This window comes from Hordeum vulgare, unplaced genomic scaffold, assembly GCF_904849725.1.
Source record: "Hordeum vulgare subsp. vulgare unplaced genomic scaffold, MorexV3_pseudomolecules_assembly, whole genome shotgun sequence".
NCBI lineage: Eukaryota > Viridiplantae > Streptophyta > Magnoliopsida > Poales > Poaceae > Hordeum > Hordeum vulgare.
In genome coordinates, this window is record NW_025422757.1 from 27,501 (window position 1) to 42,500 (window position 15,000).

Here is a 15,000-nt window from a genome sequence, read left to right on the forward strand (position 1 = left end):
AAGGAGATATTTGCGACTACTGGCGGTTTCATTATGGGGCAGCTCATGATCTTCATATCGATCTATTATCCACCTCTGTATCTATTCTTTCTTAGCTAAACAGGTGGAAGATCTATCCAATTTGGTTATATTATATCATGGACTCGAAAAACGGATCTGAATTTGACTGAAATGCACGATCTTCACAGGTATCACTTTTCACGATACCTAAAAGGTGGAATAGCGATTTTCGAACCATTTCCTATAAGAGAATGGTTTCCATTACTTTGAGAAATGGATTCTTATATCAAACTATAGCTATTGCATTAAAGAAGAAAAGAAACTAATAGAAGTCGAAGACGCGGAATGATAGTGAATAGAGAGAAAGATTCTTCTGATTTTCTTGTTCCTGAAAATATTCTATCTATCTACTAGACGCCGTAGAGAATTTAGAATATTTATGTCTTTCAATTCTCGTACTCGTAATTGGAAAGTTATGGAAGGAGACCCATCATTTTGCAATGAAAACAACATATAAAACTCTGGACAATTTCGAAATCAGGCCAAGCGTCTTAATACATATGCAAAAAAATTCATTATTGGCCCACCATTGATTAGAAGATTTAGCTTGTATGAATCGCTATTGGTTTGATACGAATAATGGCAATCGTTTCAGTATGTTAAGGATACAGATGTATCCACAATTCATTTAGAGTTACTTAATAGTCTATTTCTTATACCATATCTCTATCCCGTGAAATTCTCGAGCCAAAAGATGGATGCCTATGCTGTGTTTCATTTTGCTAAATGATATCAATTAAATGGTGTATCAATTCCATAAATTGCATATAGCAATAAATAAATCAGCAAAATTCTTTCTACTATATTTAGATAGAAGAAACATTTCTTCTATCTAAAATAGTAGAAAGAATGTACCCTTCTATCCAAATCCAATTTGCATCGATAAAAAAAATCCAAATTCCAGTAGTAGATGAATAATTGCAAATTTGTGTGTGTACGAGATTAGAATAACTTCAAAATAACTGACATAATTTTTTATTTTTCCTGATCAGAAAAATACATGAAAAAGAAAGGAGGTAGAAAAATTTTAGGATTTATGGTTAAAGAAGAAAAAGAAGAAAACAGGGGTTCTGTTGAATTTCAAGTATTCAGTTTCACCAATAAGATACGGAGACTTGCTTCACATTTGGAATTACACAAAAAAGATTTTTCATCGGAAAGAGGTCTACGAAGACTTTTGGGAAAACGTCGACGTTTGCTGGCTTATTTGGCAAAGAAAAATAGAGTACGTTATAAGAAATTAATCGGTCAGTTGAATATTCGGGAGCAGTAATTTAATCCTTCAAATTTTTTTCTTGTTTTATTATTTTTTTAGTAGTCTTTATAGTAGTCTTAGATTTTTCATTTTGATGAGCCTCACTTTGAGGAATTCATGGAATAATCCATTTTCATGGAATAATGAATTAAGGAAGAAAGGATATGAGTCTACCGCTTACAAAAAAAGATCTCATGATAGTCAATATGGGCCCTCAACACCCATCAATGCATGGTGTTCTTCGACTGATCGTTACTCTTGATGGTGAGGATGTTATTGATTGTGAACCCATATTAGGGTATTTACACAGAGGAATGGAAAAAATCGCGGAAAACCGAACGATTATACAATACTTACCTTATGTAACAAGGTGGGATTATAGAGAGATTGTAGAAAGGGGTAGGATAGTTATTTTTGCAAGAGACTTGAATTCCTTAACTTAAGAAAGAAAAAAGAATAAAAACACAGATACATAACATAAAAAAAAGAATAAATAAGACGAGATTCGACCTCCCCCTACATATTTAATTTCTTCTCCTATACAAAAACTAGCAAGACCCACTCCATTGGTAATTCCATCAATAACACCCTTATCAAAAAACTCCGTTAGTTCGGTTAACCCTCTTATACCGAGGGTAAAGACCCTAGTATAGAAAATATCTATATAACCACGATTATATGACCAACTGTATATATTTTTTTTTACTTGATCCAAAAATTCTTTTTTAGGATTTCTTTTTACAAAAGAGTTTATTAAATCCAAATTCTGAAAAAAAGAATAAGCAGATCCATAGAAGATATATGCTATGAATAAACCAAAGATAGCTAGAGTTACAGAAGAAATTGCATTAGTAATAAATTCATATGAATTTACAAAAGAATTAGAACTTTCCTGGGTAAAGTTTTTTGAGGGAGTTAACCACTTTGATAATATGGTTAACTCTGCTATTCCATTATCCATTCCTCCATTATCAAAAGAGATTCCTATGAATCCAATGAACAAAGTGAAAAGTAGTAATATAAGAAGAGGAAATAACATAGTATTTCCCGTTTCATGCGGATAGGCAAAAGTGTTTTTAGCCCCAAAAGACGTAGTAAAGGATCCTATCCTATTTCTTGTATTACCTTGAATTTTGGGTATATTTTGTGAAAAAAAAGAAACTCCACTCTTCGTTGTTGATAAAACGAAATCCCTATTCACTCCTTTGGGTATCCTTTTTCCCCATAAGGATATTGAATACAAGGAACTCTCTTTAGTGCTACTGTAATTTTGAAAATGAACACGCAAATACCCACCAAATGTAAGTAAATATATCCGAAACATATAAAAGGCAGTTAATCCTGCAGTAAAGGAAGCTATTATTCCAAAAAAGGGCGAATACAACCAACTATTACTAAGGATTTCATCTTTGGACCAGAAGCAAGCAAGAGGTGGAATACCACAAAGAGAAAGTGTACCCCATAAAAAAGTAGTTCTTGTGATTGGAATGTATTTTCTTAAACCGCCCATAAGAACCATATTTTGACTTTTATCTGGTGAATACCCAACAAGAGGTTCCATTGAATGAATAACGGATCCAGATCCCAAGAACAATAAAGCTTTTGAATAAGCATGAGTGATCAAATGGAATAAAGCAGCTTGATAAGAACCTATACCTAGAGCTAACATCATATAACCCAATTGAGACATTGTAGAATAGGCTAAGCTTCTTTTAATATCTCTCTGAGCAAGAGCTAAAGTAGCTCCTAAGAATAGTGTTATTGTACCTACTAAAGAAATAAAACTCATTATCAAAGGTAAAGATATGAAAAGAGGAAGAAGTCGAGCTAGAAGAAAAATTCCCGCAGCAACCATAGTTGCTGCGTGTATAAGAGCCGAAATAGGAGTGGGTCCTTCCATAGCATCGGGTAACCATACGTGAAGAGGGAATTGTGCGGATTTCGCAACTGCACCAAGGAATAATAAAAAAGCACACAAAGTAGTAAGTAAAGAGTTAATTCCATTATTAGGAATCCAGTTATTAGCGATTTGGAACAAATCCCTAAACTCTAAACTACCTGTTATCCAAAAAAAACCTAAAATTCCTAATAATAGACCAAAATCCCCTACACGATTAGTTACAAAAGCTTTTTGACAAGCACTCGCTGCGATTGGTCGTGTAAACCAAAAGCCTATCAATAAATAAGAACACATTCCCACGAGTTCCCAAAAAAAATAAATTTGTATCAAATTGGAGCTAGTAACCAATCCCAACATAGAAGTATTGAAAAAACTTATATAAACAAAAAATCTCAAATATCCTTCATCGTGAGACATATAACCATCACTATAAATAAGAACCAGGATTCCTACAGTAGTAATTAGTATTAACATAATAGAAGTAAGTGGGTCAATCAAGTATCCAAATTCTAAAGAAAAATCATTATTGACGGTCCAAGACCATAGATATTGATAGATAGAACTTCCATTTATTTGTTGAATAGACAGTTGAACTGAGAATACCATAGCTATACTTAAGAGTAAAACACTAGGAAAAGCCCATATGCGACGAAGATTTTTTGTTGCTGTCGGAATAAGAATAAGGCCAAATCCCATTGACATAATAACTGGAAGTGGGAGAAGAGGGATTACCCATGCATATTGATATGTATGTTCCATAAGAAAAGAAATTGCGATTTTTACTTCAATTTTTCTATAAAATTGTTTCCGATTCACCAAACCAACTCTTATCTCTTTCTGAAAGAATAAATAAAAAGAATAAGAAAAAATACTGGAATTCTTCATTTTTTAAAAATTTATCTCATTGAAATAATAAAAAATGAAGAATGGGTTTAGTTGGTTAAATTCAAAAAGTTAATCAAATAACTTCGTTACCTAGTTATTATCTAAATAAAGATATTTACAAAAAAAAAAAAAGGAATCGTTTTACTTTTTACTTTCTATTCATTTTTATATTTCTTTAAAACAAAGATGAAACAGCTCTCTTGTTCCATAACTGATTGAGTGAATTCCAATGAAAATCTATGTTTATAAGAAATTATCGAATAGTCCTTATGACTATAAATTACCTAAGTTTTAGAATGTCTTGTTTAAGAGACTCAGTATTTTTTGTTTTGATTAGAATTCCTTTCCTTTATGGAATACAATACAATATCATTCTGAGCTTAATTAACTATTTGAATTTTCCCTTCTTTTTATCCCCCCGGGGGATAGGCTTCCATACCATATATCTATATATGGAGTATACTTGATATATAAATAGATATAAATGGGAAACCCTTCTATATATTCTATATTATTAAAACAAAGTATAAAATATATACAGAAAAAATGTTTAAAAATTCTTGTCTTATCCGCATTAGACAAAATGAAGTAAAAAATAATTCACAATTTCAGTATCTTTCAGTATCTAAGTATAAATACTAATAAAAACAAGAAAGAAGGATTGATTTGCAGCAATAGATGTCTTTCACATACAACTAGAAAAAAGTAATTTCCTTTTTGAATGGCAGTTCCAAAAAAACGTACTTCAATGTCAAAAAAGCGTATTCGTAAAAATATTTGGAAGAAAAAGACTTATTTTTCCATAGTACAATCTTATTCTTTAGTAAAATCAAGATCATTTTCCAGTGGTAATGAGCATCCAAAACCAAAGGGTTTTTCTGGGCAACAAACAAACAAATAATAAGATTTTGGAATAATATGAATTGATTTTTCAAAAAAGAATTCCAATTATTTAATAATTTGGATTCTTCTTTGAATGTACTTTTATGTGTCGAATTACTTCGGTACAATATTCTTATAACAAACCCCTCTTATATATACAATAAAAAAAAGTTTTGTTTGGTATACTGTGTGCTAAGTATTCTTTTCCTATCAATGAACTTTTCATAATTTTCATAATAGAATGCTCATATTTTATTATGAAAATTATGAAAAGTGGAGTATTCTTACAATAGGACTTACAACTTCCACCTATCTTATCCAAAATCATAAGGTTAGTAAATCTTATTAATAAGAGCATAAAGACTTTCATTCTAGAAATTTTTCAAAAATCCAAAAAGCCTTTTCTATTTATCCATTTTAATTTCATCATTAAATAGAAACCCTTTTGGATTTTTTTCATTGTATTGAAAGAATTTTCAAAATTTAAACGATAAATTAATTAGAAAAAATTAGTTCTATATCTATAATTGCAAGTTAGAAAAAAGAAGTTCCAACTCTTTCAACCAGTGTTTCTATTGGGCAAAGCAAGAGTTTATTGTAAAAAAAAAATGGAAACGATACTACCAAACGAAGTCCATTTTAATGAAAACTCTAATGTTCCTAAATTTTATGGACTTTCCCAATATCGACGATTCCCGAGATAATAGCTATTATTCTTTTAAGTTACCTATTATTTGAAGTTAGCCGCCATGGTGAAATTGGTAGACACGCTGCTCTTAGGAAGCAGTGCTCAAGCATCTCGGTTCGAATCCGAGTGGCGGCATTCTTGAAAAGGAATACAATAGATTAGAAATCAATTCGAAATTTACAATTTTGTAATGGGACCTTCCCCTTATGCTATTTGCAACTTTAGAACATATACTAACTCATATCTCTTTCTCAACGATTTCAATTGTGATTACGATTCATTTGATAACCTTATTAGTTCGTGAACTTGGGAGATTACGTGATTCGTCAGAAAAAGGAATGATAGTTACTTTTTTCTCTATAACAGGATTCTTAGTTTCTCGTTGGGTTTCTTCGGGACATTTTCCATTAAGTAATTTATATGAGTCATTGATCTTCCTTTCATGGGCTCTGTATATTCTTCATACCATTCCTAAAATACAGAACTCTAAAAATGATTTAAGCACAATAACTACGCCAAGTACTATTTTAACGCAAGGCTTTGCCACGTCGGGTCTTTTAACTGAAATGCATCAATCCACGATACTAGTACCTGCTCTACAATCTCAGTGGTTAATGATGCATGTCAGTATGATGTTATTAAGTTATGCAACTCTTTTGTGCGGATCCTTATTATCTGCCGCTATTCTAATCATTAGATTTCGAAATAATTTCCATTTCTTTTCTAAAAAGAAAAAAAATGTTTTAAATAAAACATTTTTCTTTAGTGAGATTGCATTTTTTTATGCAAAAAGAAGTGCTTTAAAAAGCGCCCCTGTCCCTTCATTTCCAAATTATTACAAATATCAATTAACGGAGCGTTTGGATTCTTGGAGTTATCGTATCATTAGCCTAGGATTTACCCTTTTAACCATAGGTATTCTTTGTGGAGCAGTATGGGCTAATGAGGCCTGGGGATCCTATTGGAATTGGGATCCTAAGGAAACTTGGGCATTTATTACTTGGACCATATTCGCAATTTATTTACATAGTAGAACAAATCCAAATTGGAAGGGTACGAATTCTGCACTTATAGCTTCGATAGGATTTCTTATAATTTGGATTTGTTATTTTGGTATCAATCTATTAGGAATAGGTTTACATAGTTATGGTTCGTTTACATTAACACCTAAATGATTACATAAAAAAAAACGTTCATGAAATGAACGTTTTTACTTTTATATTTTATTTGAGAACCCCTTGAGCGCCTTCTCAAAGGGTTCTCAAAAATTCGAGATAGATCTAATTATACTTTTTTACTTATTTCTGCATTAATAGAGCAGACTAGTAAAAAAAACCAAACCTATTTAGGATAATAATTGGATAAGAGAGCCTCTACCCTGTCAACGGATAGGGAGAGAACAAAATCTGGATAAATACCAATTCCTATTACTGGTAAAAAGATACAGATTAAAATAAAGAGTTCTCGTGGTCCAGAATCCACAAAATTTGCGTTTGGAACATTAAATAGCTTGTATCCATAGAACATCTGGCGTAACATAGATAATAAATAAATAGGAGTTAATATCATTCCAATTGCCATTACAAAAGTAATTAGTGCTTTTGGCATTAACAAAAATTTTGGACTAGTAATTAGTCCAAAAAATACTACTAATTCTGCGACAAAACCACTCATTCCTGGTAAGGCAAGAGAAGCCATTGAAAAGCTACTAAACATGGTAAAAATTTTAGGCATTGGGATAGATATTCCTCCCAGTTCTTCGAGATAAACAAGACGCATTCTATCAGAAGCGGTTCCTGCCAAGAAAAAAAGTGTAGCACCAATAAATCCATGGGATAATATTTGTAAAATAGCTCCATTGAGTCCAATGTTGGTTATGGAACCAATTCCTATAATTATGAAACCCATGTGAGATACAGAGGAATAAGCTATTCTTTTTTTGAAATTTCGTTGACCAAGAGAAGTTGAAGCTGCATAGATTATTTGGATAGCTCCTATTATTACTAACCAGGGCGAAAATAGATAATGAGCATGAGGTAACAATTCCATGTTGATCCGAATCAATCCATATGCTCCCATCTTTAATAATATTCCCGCTAAAAGCATACATGTACTATAATGTGCTTCCCCATGGGTATCTGGTAACCACGTATGTAGGGGTATAATCGGCAATTTGACAGCATAAGCAATAAGGAAGCCAAAATATAAAAGTATTTCCAAGGTTGCGGGGTATGATTGATTAATTAATCTTTCCAAATCTAATCCTGGTTCGTTGGAACCGTATAAGCCCATACCCAGAACTCCGATTAAGAAAAAAATAGAACCGCCTGCAGTATACAAAATAAACTTTGTAGCTGAATATAGACGCCTCTTTCCCCCCCACATGGATAAAAGTAAGTAAACAGGAATTAATTCTAACTCCCACATGATAAAAAAAAGTAAAAGGTCTCGCGAAGAAAATAATCCTATTTGACCACTATACATTGCGAGCATCAGGAAATAGAATAATCGCGAATTCCGTGTAATTGGCCAAGCTGCTAAAGTAGCTAAAGTAGTGATAAATCCTGTCAATAAAATGGATCCTAATGAAAGTCCATCGATTCCCAATCTCCAATGGAAATCGAAGACATCTATCCATTTATAATCCTCCTTTAATTGAATTAAGGGATCCTCCAGTTGGAAATGATAACAGAACGCATAAGTCATTAGAAGGAATTCTAATAAACAAATAGATATAGTATACCACCTAACGATTTTGTTTCCCTTATGAGGTAAAAAGAAAATTAATGAACCGGCAAATATCGGCAAAACAACAAGTATTGTTAACCAAGGAAAATAACTCATGATAAAGTGATAAAGACAAGATACGTTTTGACCAGAAAAGCCCGTGCTCGATTATTTCGAGCACAGGCTTCTTCGGTAAAGAGGAATCAGACGATTCAAATGAAGTTTTTTGTTTTTGTAACGTATCAATAAGATAGAGCCATGCTACGGGTTGTTTCAGGCCCTAAATAAACGCGGACACTTAAAAAATCTGTCGGGCAGGCAGATTCACATCTCTTACAACCCACACAATCTTCGGTTCTCGGCGCGGAAGCAATTTGCTTGGCTTTACATCCATCCCAGGGTATCATTTCTAATACATCTGTTGGACAAGCTCGTACACATTGAGTGCATCCTATACATGTATCATAAATTTTTACGGAATGTGACATTGGATCTATAAATTTTTCTTTTCAACATAAAATTTTTCGATCTGGTAAAAAGAAAATTAGTACTATATGAGTCATATGTATTGTAGACACCAGACGAAGCAATGGTTTATCCAAACTTCAAAATTAAAAATCTATTTTTTAATCCGTTTGTGAGAAAGCGTGAAAAGAGCCAAGAGACTTGAATTTTGGACTTCAACAATAAGAAAGAATTTTACAAATTGTACAGACGATTTCGAATTAGCCAATTTATTTTATTGGCTATCGTCTTTTCAATATAAATTATTGCAATTTGAATATTGCAATATCAATGAATTACAAATACAAAAATTCATTTAAGTGAAAAAGAATACTATGCAATAACCTACTTACTAAAAAAAAAAGGATATTCTCAAATAATACTAAGAAAATAGTATGGATTTCTATATTATTTTAATATGTGCGCCTTTGTTTAGAGGATTTTATGTCTAATTATTAAAAAGTCTAATTATTCAATAAATTAGATTGATTGATACGAGTGGATTTCCTATTACGATGGATGGAAGAAAGAATGGATAGTCCAATAGCGGCTTCAGCAGCGGCAAGGGCTATAACAAAAATGGCGAAAATATCTCCTTTTAATTGGCGACTATCAAATAGATCAGAAAATGTTACGAGATTTAGATTAATTGAATTCAGTATAAGTTCAAGACATATTAGAGCTCTAACCATGTTTCGGCTTGTGATCAATCCATAGATACCAATCGAAAATAAATAGACACTCAAAAAAAGTACATGCTCAAACATCATTAACTAACTCCTTATCAATCTCGATTCATTTCAATATGAGGGCAAAGAATTGAACCGATTCAATTAATTACAATAGAACAATTACACAACAAAAGAGAAAAGAAAGGAGGTATTTGTTGGCAGTAGATGGGTTTTACTAAATCAAAATTGTGATTCTTTAGTTATTTATTTTAGATTTGCAATTCTTATAATTTTTACTTTTTCTAAGTTTTCTTATTGCCGAGCCATAGTAATTGCACCTATTAAAGAAACTAGAAGAATTATGGAAATGAGTTCAAACGGAAGATAAAAATCGGTTGCTAAATGAATTCCAATTTGTTGAACATTATTTATGAGACCCTGTTCTACTATTTGGTTTGATCTTGTAGTCCAAAGAATTCCATACCATGACGTATCTGGGATAGTAGTCATTAGTGAAAAAACAAAAGTTATACAAACGAGTGAAGTGAACCCATCTCCAATAGTCCAATAATTCTTATCTTTAGACCATTCTGAGCCATTTACGAACATTACAGCGAATATGATCAAGACATTTATGGCTCCCACATAAATAAGAAGTTGTGCGACAGCTACAAAGTAGGAATTTAATAAAAAATAGAATAAGGATATACAAACAAGAACTAATCCCAGCGAAAAGGCAGAATAAATGGGGTTGGTAAGTAATACTACTCCTAGACCCCCTAGTAGAAGAATAAATCCCCCAAATAGCATAAGAATCTCATGTATTGGTCCAGGTAAATCCATTATGGATAAAAAGAAATTAATAGTATAAAATTTTTCATGAACTGACTAAAACTAAAGGATTCGAGGAAGGAAAAAGGGATTAGGGTATTTTTTGTGTATAAACTGTATAGTTATAAACTATATTATATCATCAAAATCTAGTCTGATTTAAAATAAGAAAAAATTTCCAATAAGCAGTAGTTATTCGTTTTTCTTTATAGTTTAATAAAGAATTAGTAGATTTTTATAACAAAAAGACAAAATCAAAGTTTAGTAATCAGTAATCGTTCTTGAATTCGAAGATTTTTCTTCGTTTATTTTACTTTCAGACGAATTCCTAATTGTTTGAATTGTGTAATCTCCCATTATGGAGATTGGTAACCGACTTAAAGCAATTTGATTGTAATTCAATTCATGACGATCATAGGTAGAAAGTTCATATTCTTCAGTCATTGATAAACAGCTTGTTGGACAGTACTCAACACAATTGCCACAAAATATACAAACTCCGAAATCAATACTATAATTAAGCAATTGTTTTCTTTTTATATCCTTTTCAAATCTCCAATCCACAACGGGTAGATCTATCGGACATACGCGAACACATACTTCACAAGCAATACATTTATCAAATTCAAAGTGGATTCGCCCTCGGAAACGCTCTGGTGTAATTGATTTTTCATAAGGGTAGTGAATCGTTATAGGTAAACGATTTGTGTGGGATAAGGTAGTTATGAAACTTTGACCTATGTACCTTGTAGCACGTATTGTTTGTTGACCATAACTCATGAACCCAGTTACCATAGGGAACATATTCATTCTAAATATCTATGAAAAAGATATGTTTCTTTCTCTTGTTTGGGAGAGCTTTTGTGTTGAAAATATTCTTACTATCTATTATTGTATTATCTTATTTATAGTGAAACAAGTTGAGAAGAGGTTGTTAATAATAGATTGCCCAGGGAAATAGGTAAAAGAAATTTCCATCCAAGATTTAATAACTGATCCATTCTCATCCTTGGTAAAGTCCATCTTATTGTGATAGAAATGAAGAGAAATAAATAAGCTTTAGTTAATGTAATAAATATACCCATTGTCATTTCCAAAATTCCAACTGCTTTATTCATTTGGAAAAAATCAAAAAAGGATATATAGGGAATAGAGAAATTCCACCCGCCCAAGTAGAGAACTGTTACAAATAAAGAAGAAACTAATAAATTTAGGTAAGAAACAAGATAAAATAAACCATATTTGATACCGGAATATTCAGTTTGGTAACCTGCTACTAATTCTTCCTCTGCTTCTGGTAAATCAAAGGGTAATCTTTCACATTCTGCCAAAGAAGAAATTAAAAAAACCAGAAAGCCTATAGGCTGACGCCAAATATTCCATCCAAAAAAACCATATTTTGACTGTGCTTCAACTATATCAACTGTACTTGAACTGTTAGATAATCATAGTCGATGATAACATCACAGTTCCCACCGCTATTTCAAAACCGTACATGAAACCTTAGCTTCATACGGCTTCTCTATGATCAGAAAAAGGAAAGGACTGTTTTGTTCTGTTCCTAGCCCCTGGGGCATAGATAGAATTAGGTAAAATAAAATAGATTTGAAAGTCCTAAATTAGACCAAAGGAATTCCGTCTGCTAGAATAAGAAAAAGCGCTTCTGAATTGATCTCATCCTTTATAATATATTCCAAATTTTTCTTTGTTCAGTAATAACTTAATCTTGGAATAAAACACTTGGTACTTGTTTTGTTATAGGAATTCAATTAATAAATGGAAAGAGTGGAGTATTAGTTCATGAGCAATTCTGCATGAATAGAGGAAGGAAATAATGCAAATTTTTTCTAGTGCACTCCATATCTTTTTTACTATTCTTCTTTCCCCCGGGAAGGGGGTATTTAAAAAGAAAAAATGGATAAAGGGTTAATTCGTTCTTGATAGCCATTTCCTTAACAAGTGAATGGGAACATACTCTGGATCGGAATCCGAAGAAAGTACTACTTGATAATTTCTACAAATTGCAAGTCCTTATTATGATTCCTTTTACGGGAAAAAATCTCTAATGTTTTAGATTTTCCATTACTAATCCTTTATGTACTTTAGTGTTCCTAACCCTTCACTAACTTTTGGTGGATTCTTCTTATGAATTTTTAAGTTATAGTAATAACTAGGAGTATTCTAATAATGGAATTCCATATTGTGAATCCTTTATTCTTGCCCGCTTCAAGATATGATGAGTAATTAAAAAATATCAACCTTGGGATAAAGAGTTTACACTCTTTATGTTTACTTCCACTTTTTTCTTGTACGTAGAAAATGAGATTTTTTTCTTTTTACTACAAATTTAGAAGCTGTTTTATTTCACTCATATAGCTATCTAGTTTAACTTACCAACCCAAATACTAAATAAGAAAAGGAATATAAATAGTTAATGGATTTTATAGGAAAAAGATCCTATTTTAACGAATCACACGTAGAGATATTGCTAGCACACAAAAAGTTAATGGTATTTCATAACTAATGGATTGAGCAGCAGCTCGTAGACCGCCTGAAAAAGAATATTTATTATTTGAGCTATATCCTGCCATAAGAAGACCAATAGGAGCTATACTTGAAATGGCAATCCATAAAAAAACACCAATACTAAGATCGGCTAAAACAAAATGATATCCCAAAGGGATAACTAAAAAACTTAATAAAACTGATATGACTGCTATAGAAGGTCCAATGCTAAATAAAGAAATATCTCCTCGCGATGGCAGAATATCTTCTTTAAAAAGTAGTTTAGTCCCATCTGCTATAGCTTGAAGCAGGCCCAGGGGGCCAGCATATTCAGGACCAATACGTTGTTGTATCGACGCAGATATTTCTCTTTCTAACCACACAATTACGAGTACCTCTATTGTAATTCCTAAAAGGAGGGTCAAAATGGGTAGAATCGATATCAGTCCATAGACTTCTTTTAATAATTCCGATTTCGAAAAAGAATTGATAGTTTCTACCTCTACCCTATCTATTATCATTTCAACGATCAACTTCCCCCATAATGATATCTATACTACCTAATATCGTCATGATATCAGCCAATTTCATTTTTTTAACTAGTTGAGGAAGAATTTGCAAATTAATAAAACCGGGTGGACGGATTTTCCATCTCCAGGGAAAAAGGCTATCATCTCCTACTAGATAAATCCCTAATTCACCTTTTGGGGCTTCCACTCTTACATAAAGCTCTTGCCTTGACAATTCAAAATTGGGGGAAGGTTTTTTACCAAGAAATTTATACTCAAAATCATTCCATTCAGAATTCTTTTCTTTCTTAAAGCGTCGGACTTCTAAATTCTCATAAGGTCCTCCAGGAATTTTTTCTATAGCTTGTTGAATTATTTTGATGGATTCGCTCATTTCACCAACTCGTACTAAATAGCGAGCTAATGAATCGCCTTCTTTTTGCCATTGGACTTTCCAATCAAATTGGTTGTAAGACTCATAAGGATCCACTTTACGAAGATCCCATTGTATTCCAGAAGCTCGTAACATAGGTCCCGATAAGCCCCAATTTACTGCTTCTTCTCCGCTAATAAAACCTACTCCTTCAACTCGCTCTAAAAAAATGGGATTCTGTGTAATAAGTTGTTGATATTCAACAACTCCGCGTAAAAAATAATCACAGAAATCTAAACATTTATCGATCCATCCATAAGGTAGATCGGCGGCTACTCCTCCGATGCGGAAGTAATTGTGCATCATTCGCATACCTGTAGCAGCTTCAAATAGATCATATATTAATTCTCTCTCTCTAAAAATGTAGAAAAAAGGAGTCTGTGCGCCGAGATCCGCCATAAAAGGTCCAAGCCATAGCAAGTGAGAAGCTATACGGCTTAACTCTAACATAATTACCCTAATATAGCTGGCTCTTTGTGGTATTTGAATATTCTCCAAGAATTCTGGTGCATTTACTGTTATTGCTTCTGTAAACATAGTAGCTAAATAATCCCACCTTGTTACATAAGGTAAGTATTGTATAATCGTTCGGTTTTCCGCGATTTTTTCCATTCCTCTGTGTAAATACCCTAATATGGGTTCACAATCAATAACATCCTCACCATCAAGAGTAACGATCAGTCGAAGAACACCATGCATTGATGGGTGTTGAGGGCCCATATTGACTATCATGAGATCTTTTTTTGTAAGCGGTAGACTCATATCCTTTCTTCCTTAATTCATTATTCCATGAAAATGGATTATTCCATGAATTCCTCAAAGTGAGGCTCATCAAAATGAAAAATCTAAGACTACTATAAAGACTACTAAAAAAATAATAAAACAAGAAAAAAATTTGAAGGATTAAATTACTGCTCCCGAATATTCAACTGACCGATTAATTTCTTATAACGTACTCTATTTTTCTTTGCCAAATAAGCCAGCAAACGTCGACGTTTTCCCAAAAGTCTTCGTAGACCTCTTTCCGATGAAAAATCTTTTTTGTGTAATTCCAAATGTGAAGCAAGTCTCCGTATCTTATTGGTGAAACTGAATACTTGAAATTCAACAGAACCCCTGTTTTCTTCTTTTTCTTCTTTAACCATAAATC

The 15,000-nt window shown here is 32.5% G+C and overlaps 3 protein-coding genes and 1 non-coding gene across 4 annotated transcripts in view; 1 reads left to right on the top strand and 3 right to left on the bottom strand.

Moving 5' to 3' along the window:
• Positions 1-5,725: 5,725 nt before the first annotated feature.
• TRNAL-UAG lies at positions 5,726-5,805 on the top strand. The gene has a single exon. It is a non-coding gene; the product is annotated as a tRNA-Leu (tRNA).
• Positions 5,806-6,385: 580 nt separating this feature from the next.
• LOC123423806 (NAD(P)H-quinone oxidoreductase chain 4, chloroplastic) lies at positions 6,386-8,527 on the bottom strand. Its single transcript, XM_045107900.1, has one exon. It carries the CDS (start codon positions 8,512-8,514, stop codon positions 7,012-7,014), a length of 1,503 nt encoding a protein of 500 aa, XP_044963835.1. The 5' UTR covers positions 8,515-8,527; the 3' UTR covers positions 6,386-7,011.
• A 99-nt stretch (positions 8,528-8,626) lies between these two features.
• The window catches only part of LOC123423808 (NAD(P)H-quinone oxidoreductase subunit 1, chloroplastic-like), a 9,232-nt gene continuing 2,858 nt past the window's right edge, over positions 8,627-15,000 (bottom strand). The window contains exons 1-2 of the mRNA XM_045107902.1: positions 14,407-15,000; positions 8,627-11,846 (exon numbers count right to left, since the gene is read on the bottom strand). The exon at positions 14,407-15,000 is cut by the window's right edge and continues 2,858 nt beyond it. Coding sequence (XP_044963837.1) covers positions 11,309-11,846; positions 14,407-14,612 — 744 coding nt within the window. The 5' untranslated portion in view covers positions 14,613-15,000 and the 3' untranslated portion in view covers positions 8,627-11,308. The remainder of the gene's footprint in view (positions 11,847-14,406) is intronic.
• LOC123423807 (NAD(P)H-quinone oxidoreductase subunit 1, chloroplastic) lies at positions 12,737-14,413 on the bottom strand. The gene has a single exon (XM_045107901.1). It carries the CDS (start codon positions 13,427-13,429, stop codon positions 12,866-12,868), a length of 564 nt encoding a protein of 187 aa, XP_044963836.1. The 5' UTR covers positions 13,430-14,413; the 3' UTR covers positions 12,737-12,865.

What these genes read in the sequence shown, in the direction of transcription:
- LOC123423806 (XM_045107900.1), bottom strand. Translation starts at nt 8,514, where the DNA reads ATGAGTTATTTTCCTTGGTTAACAATACTTGTTGTTTTGCCGATATTT.
- LOC123423807 (XM_045107901.1), bottom strand. Translation starts at nt 13,429, where the DNA reads ATGATAATAGATAGGGTAGAGGTAGAAACTATCAATTCTTTTTCGAAA.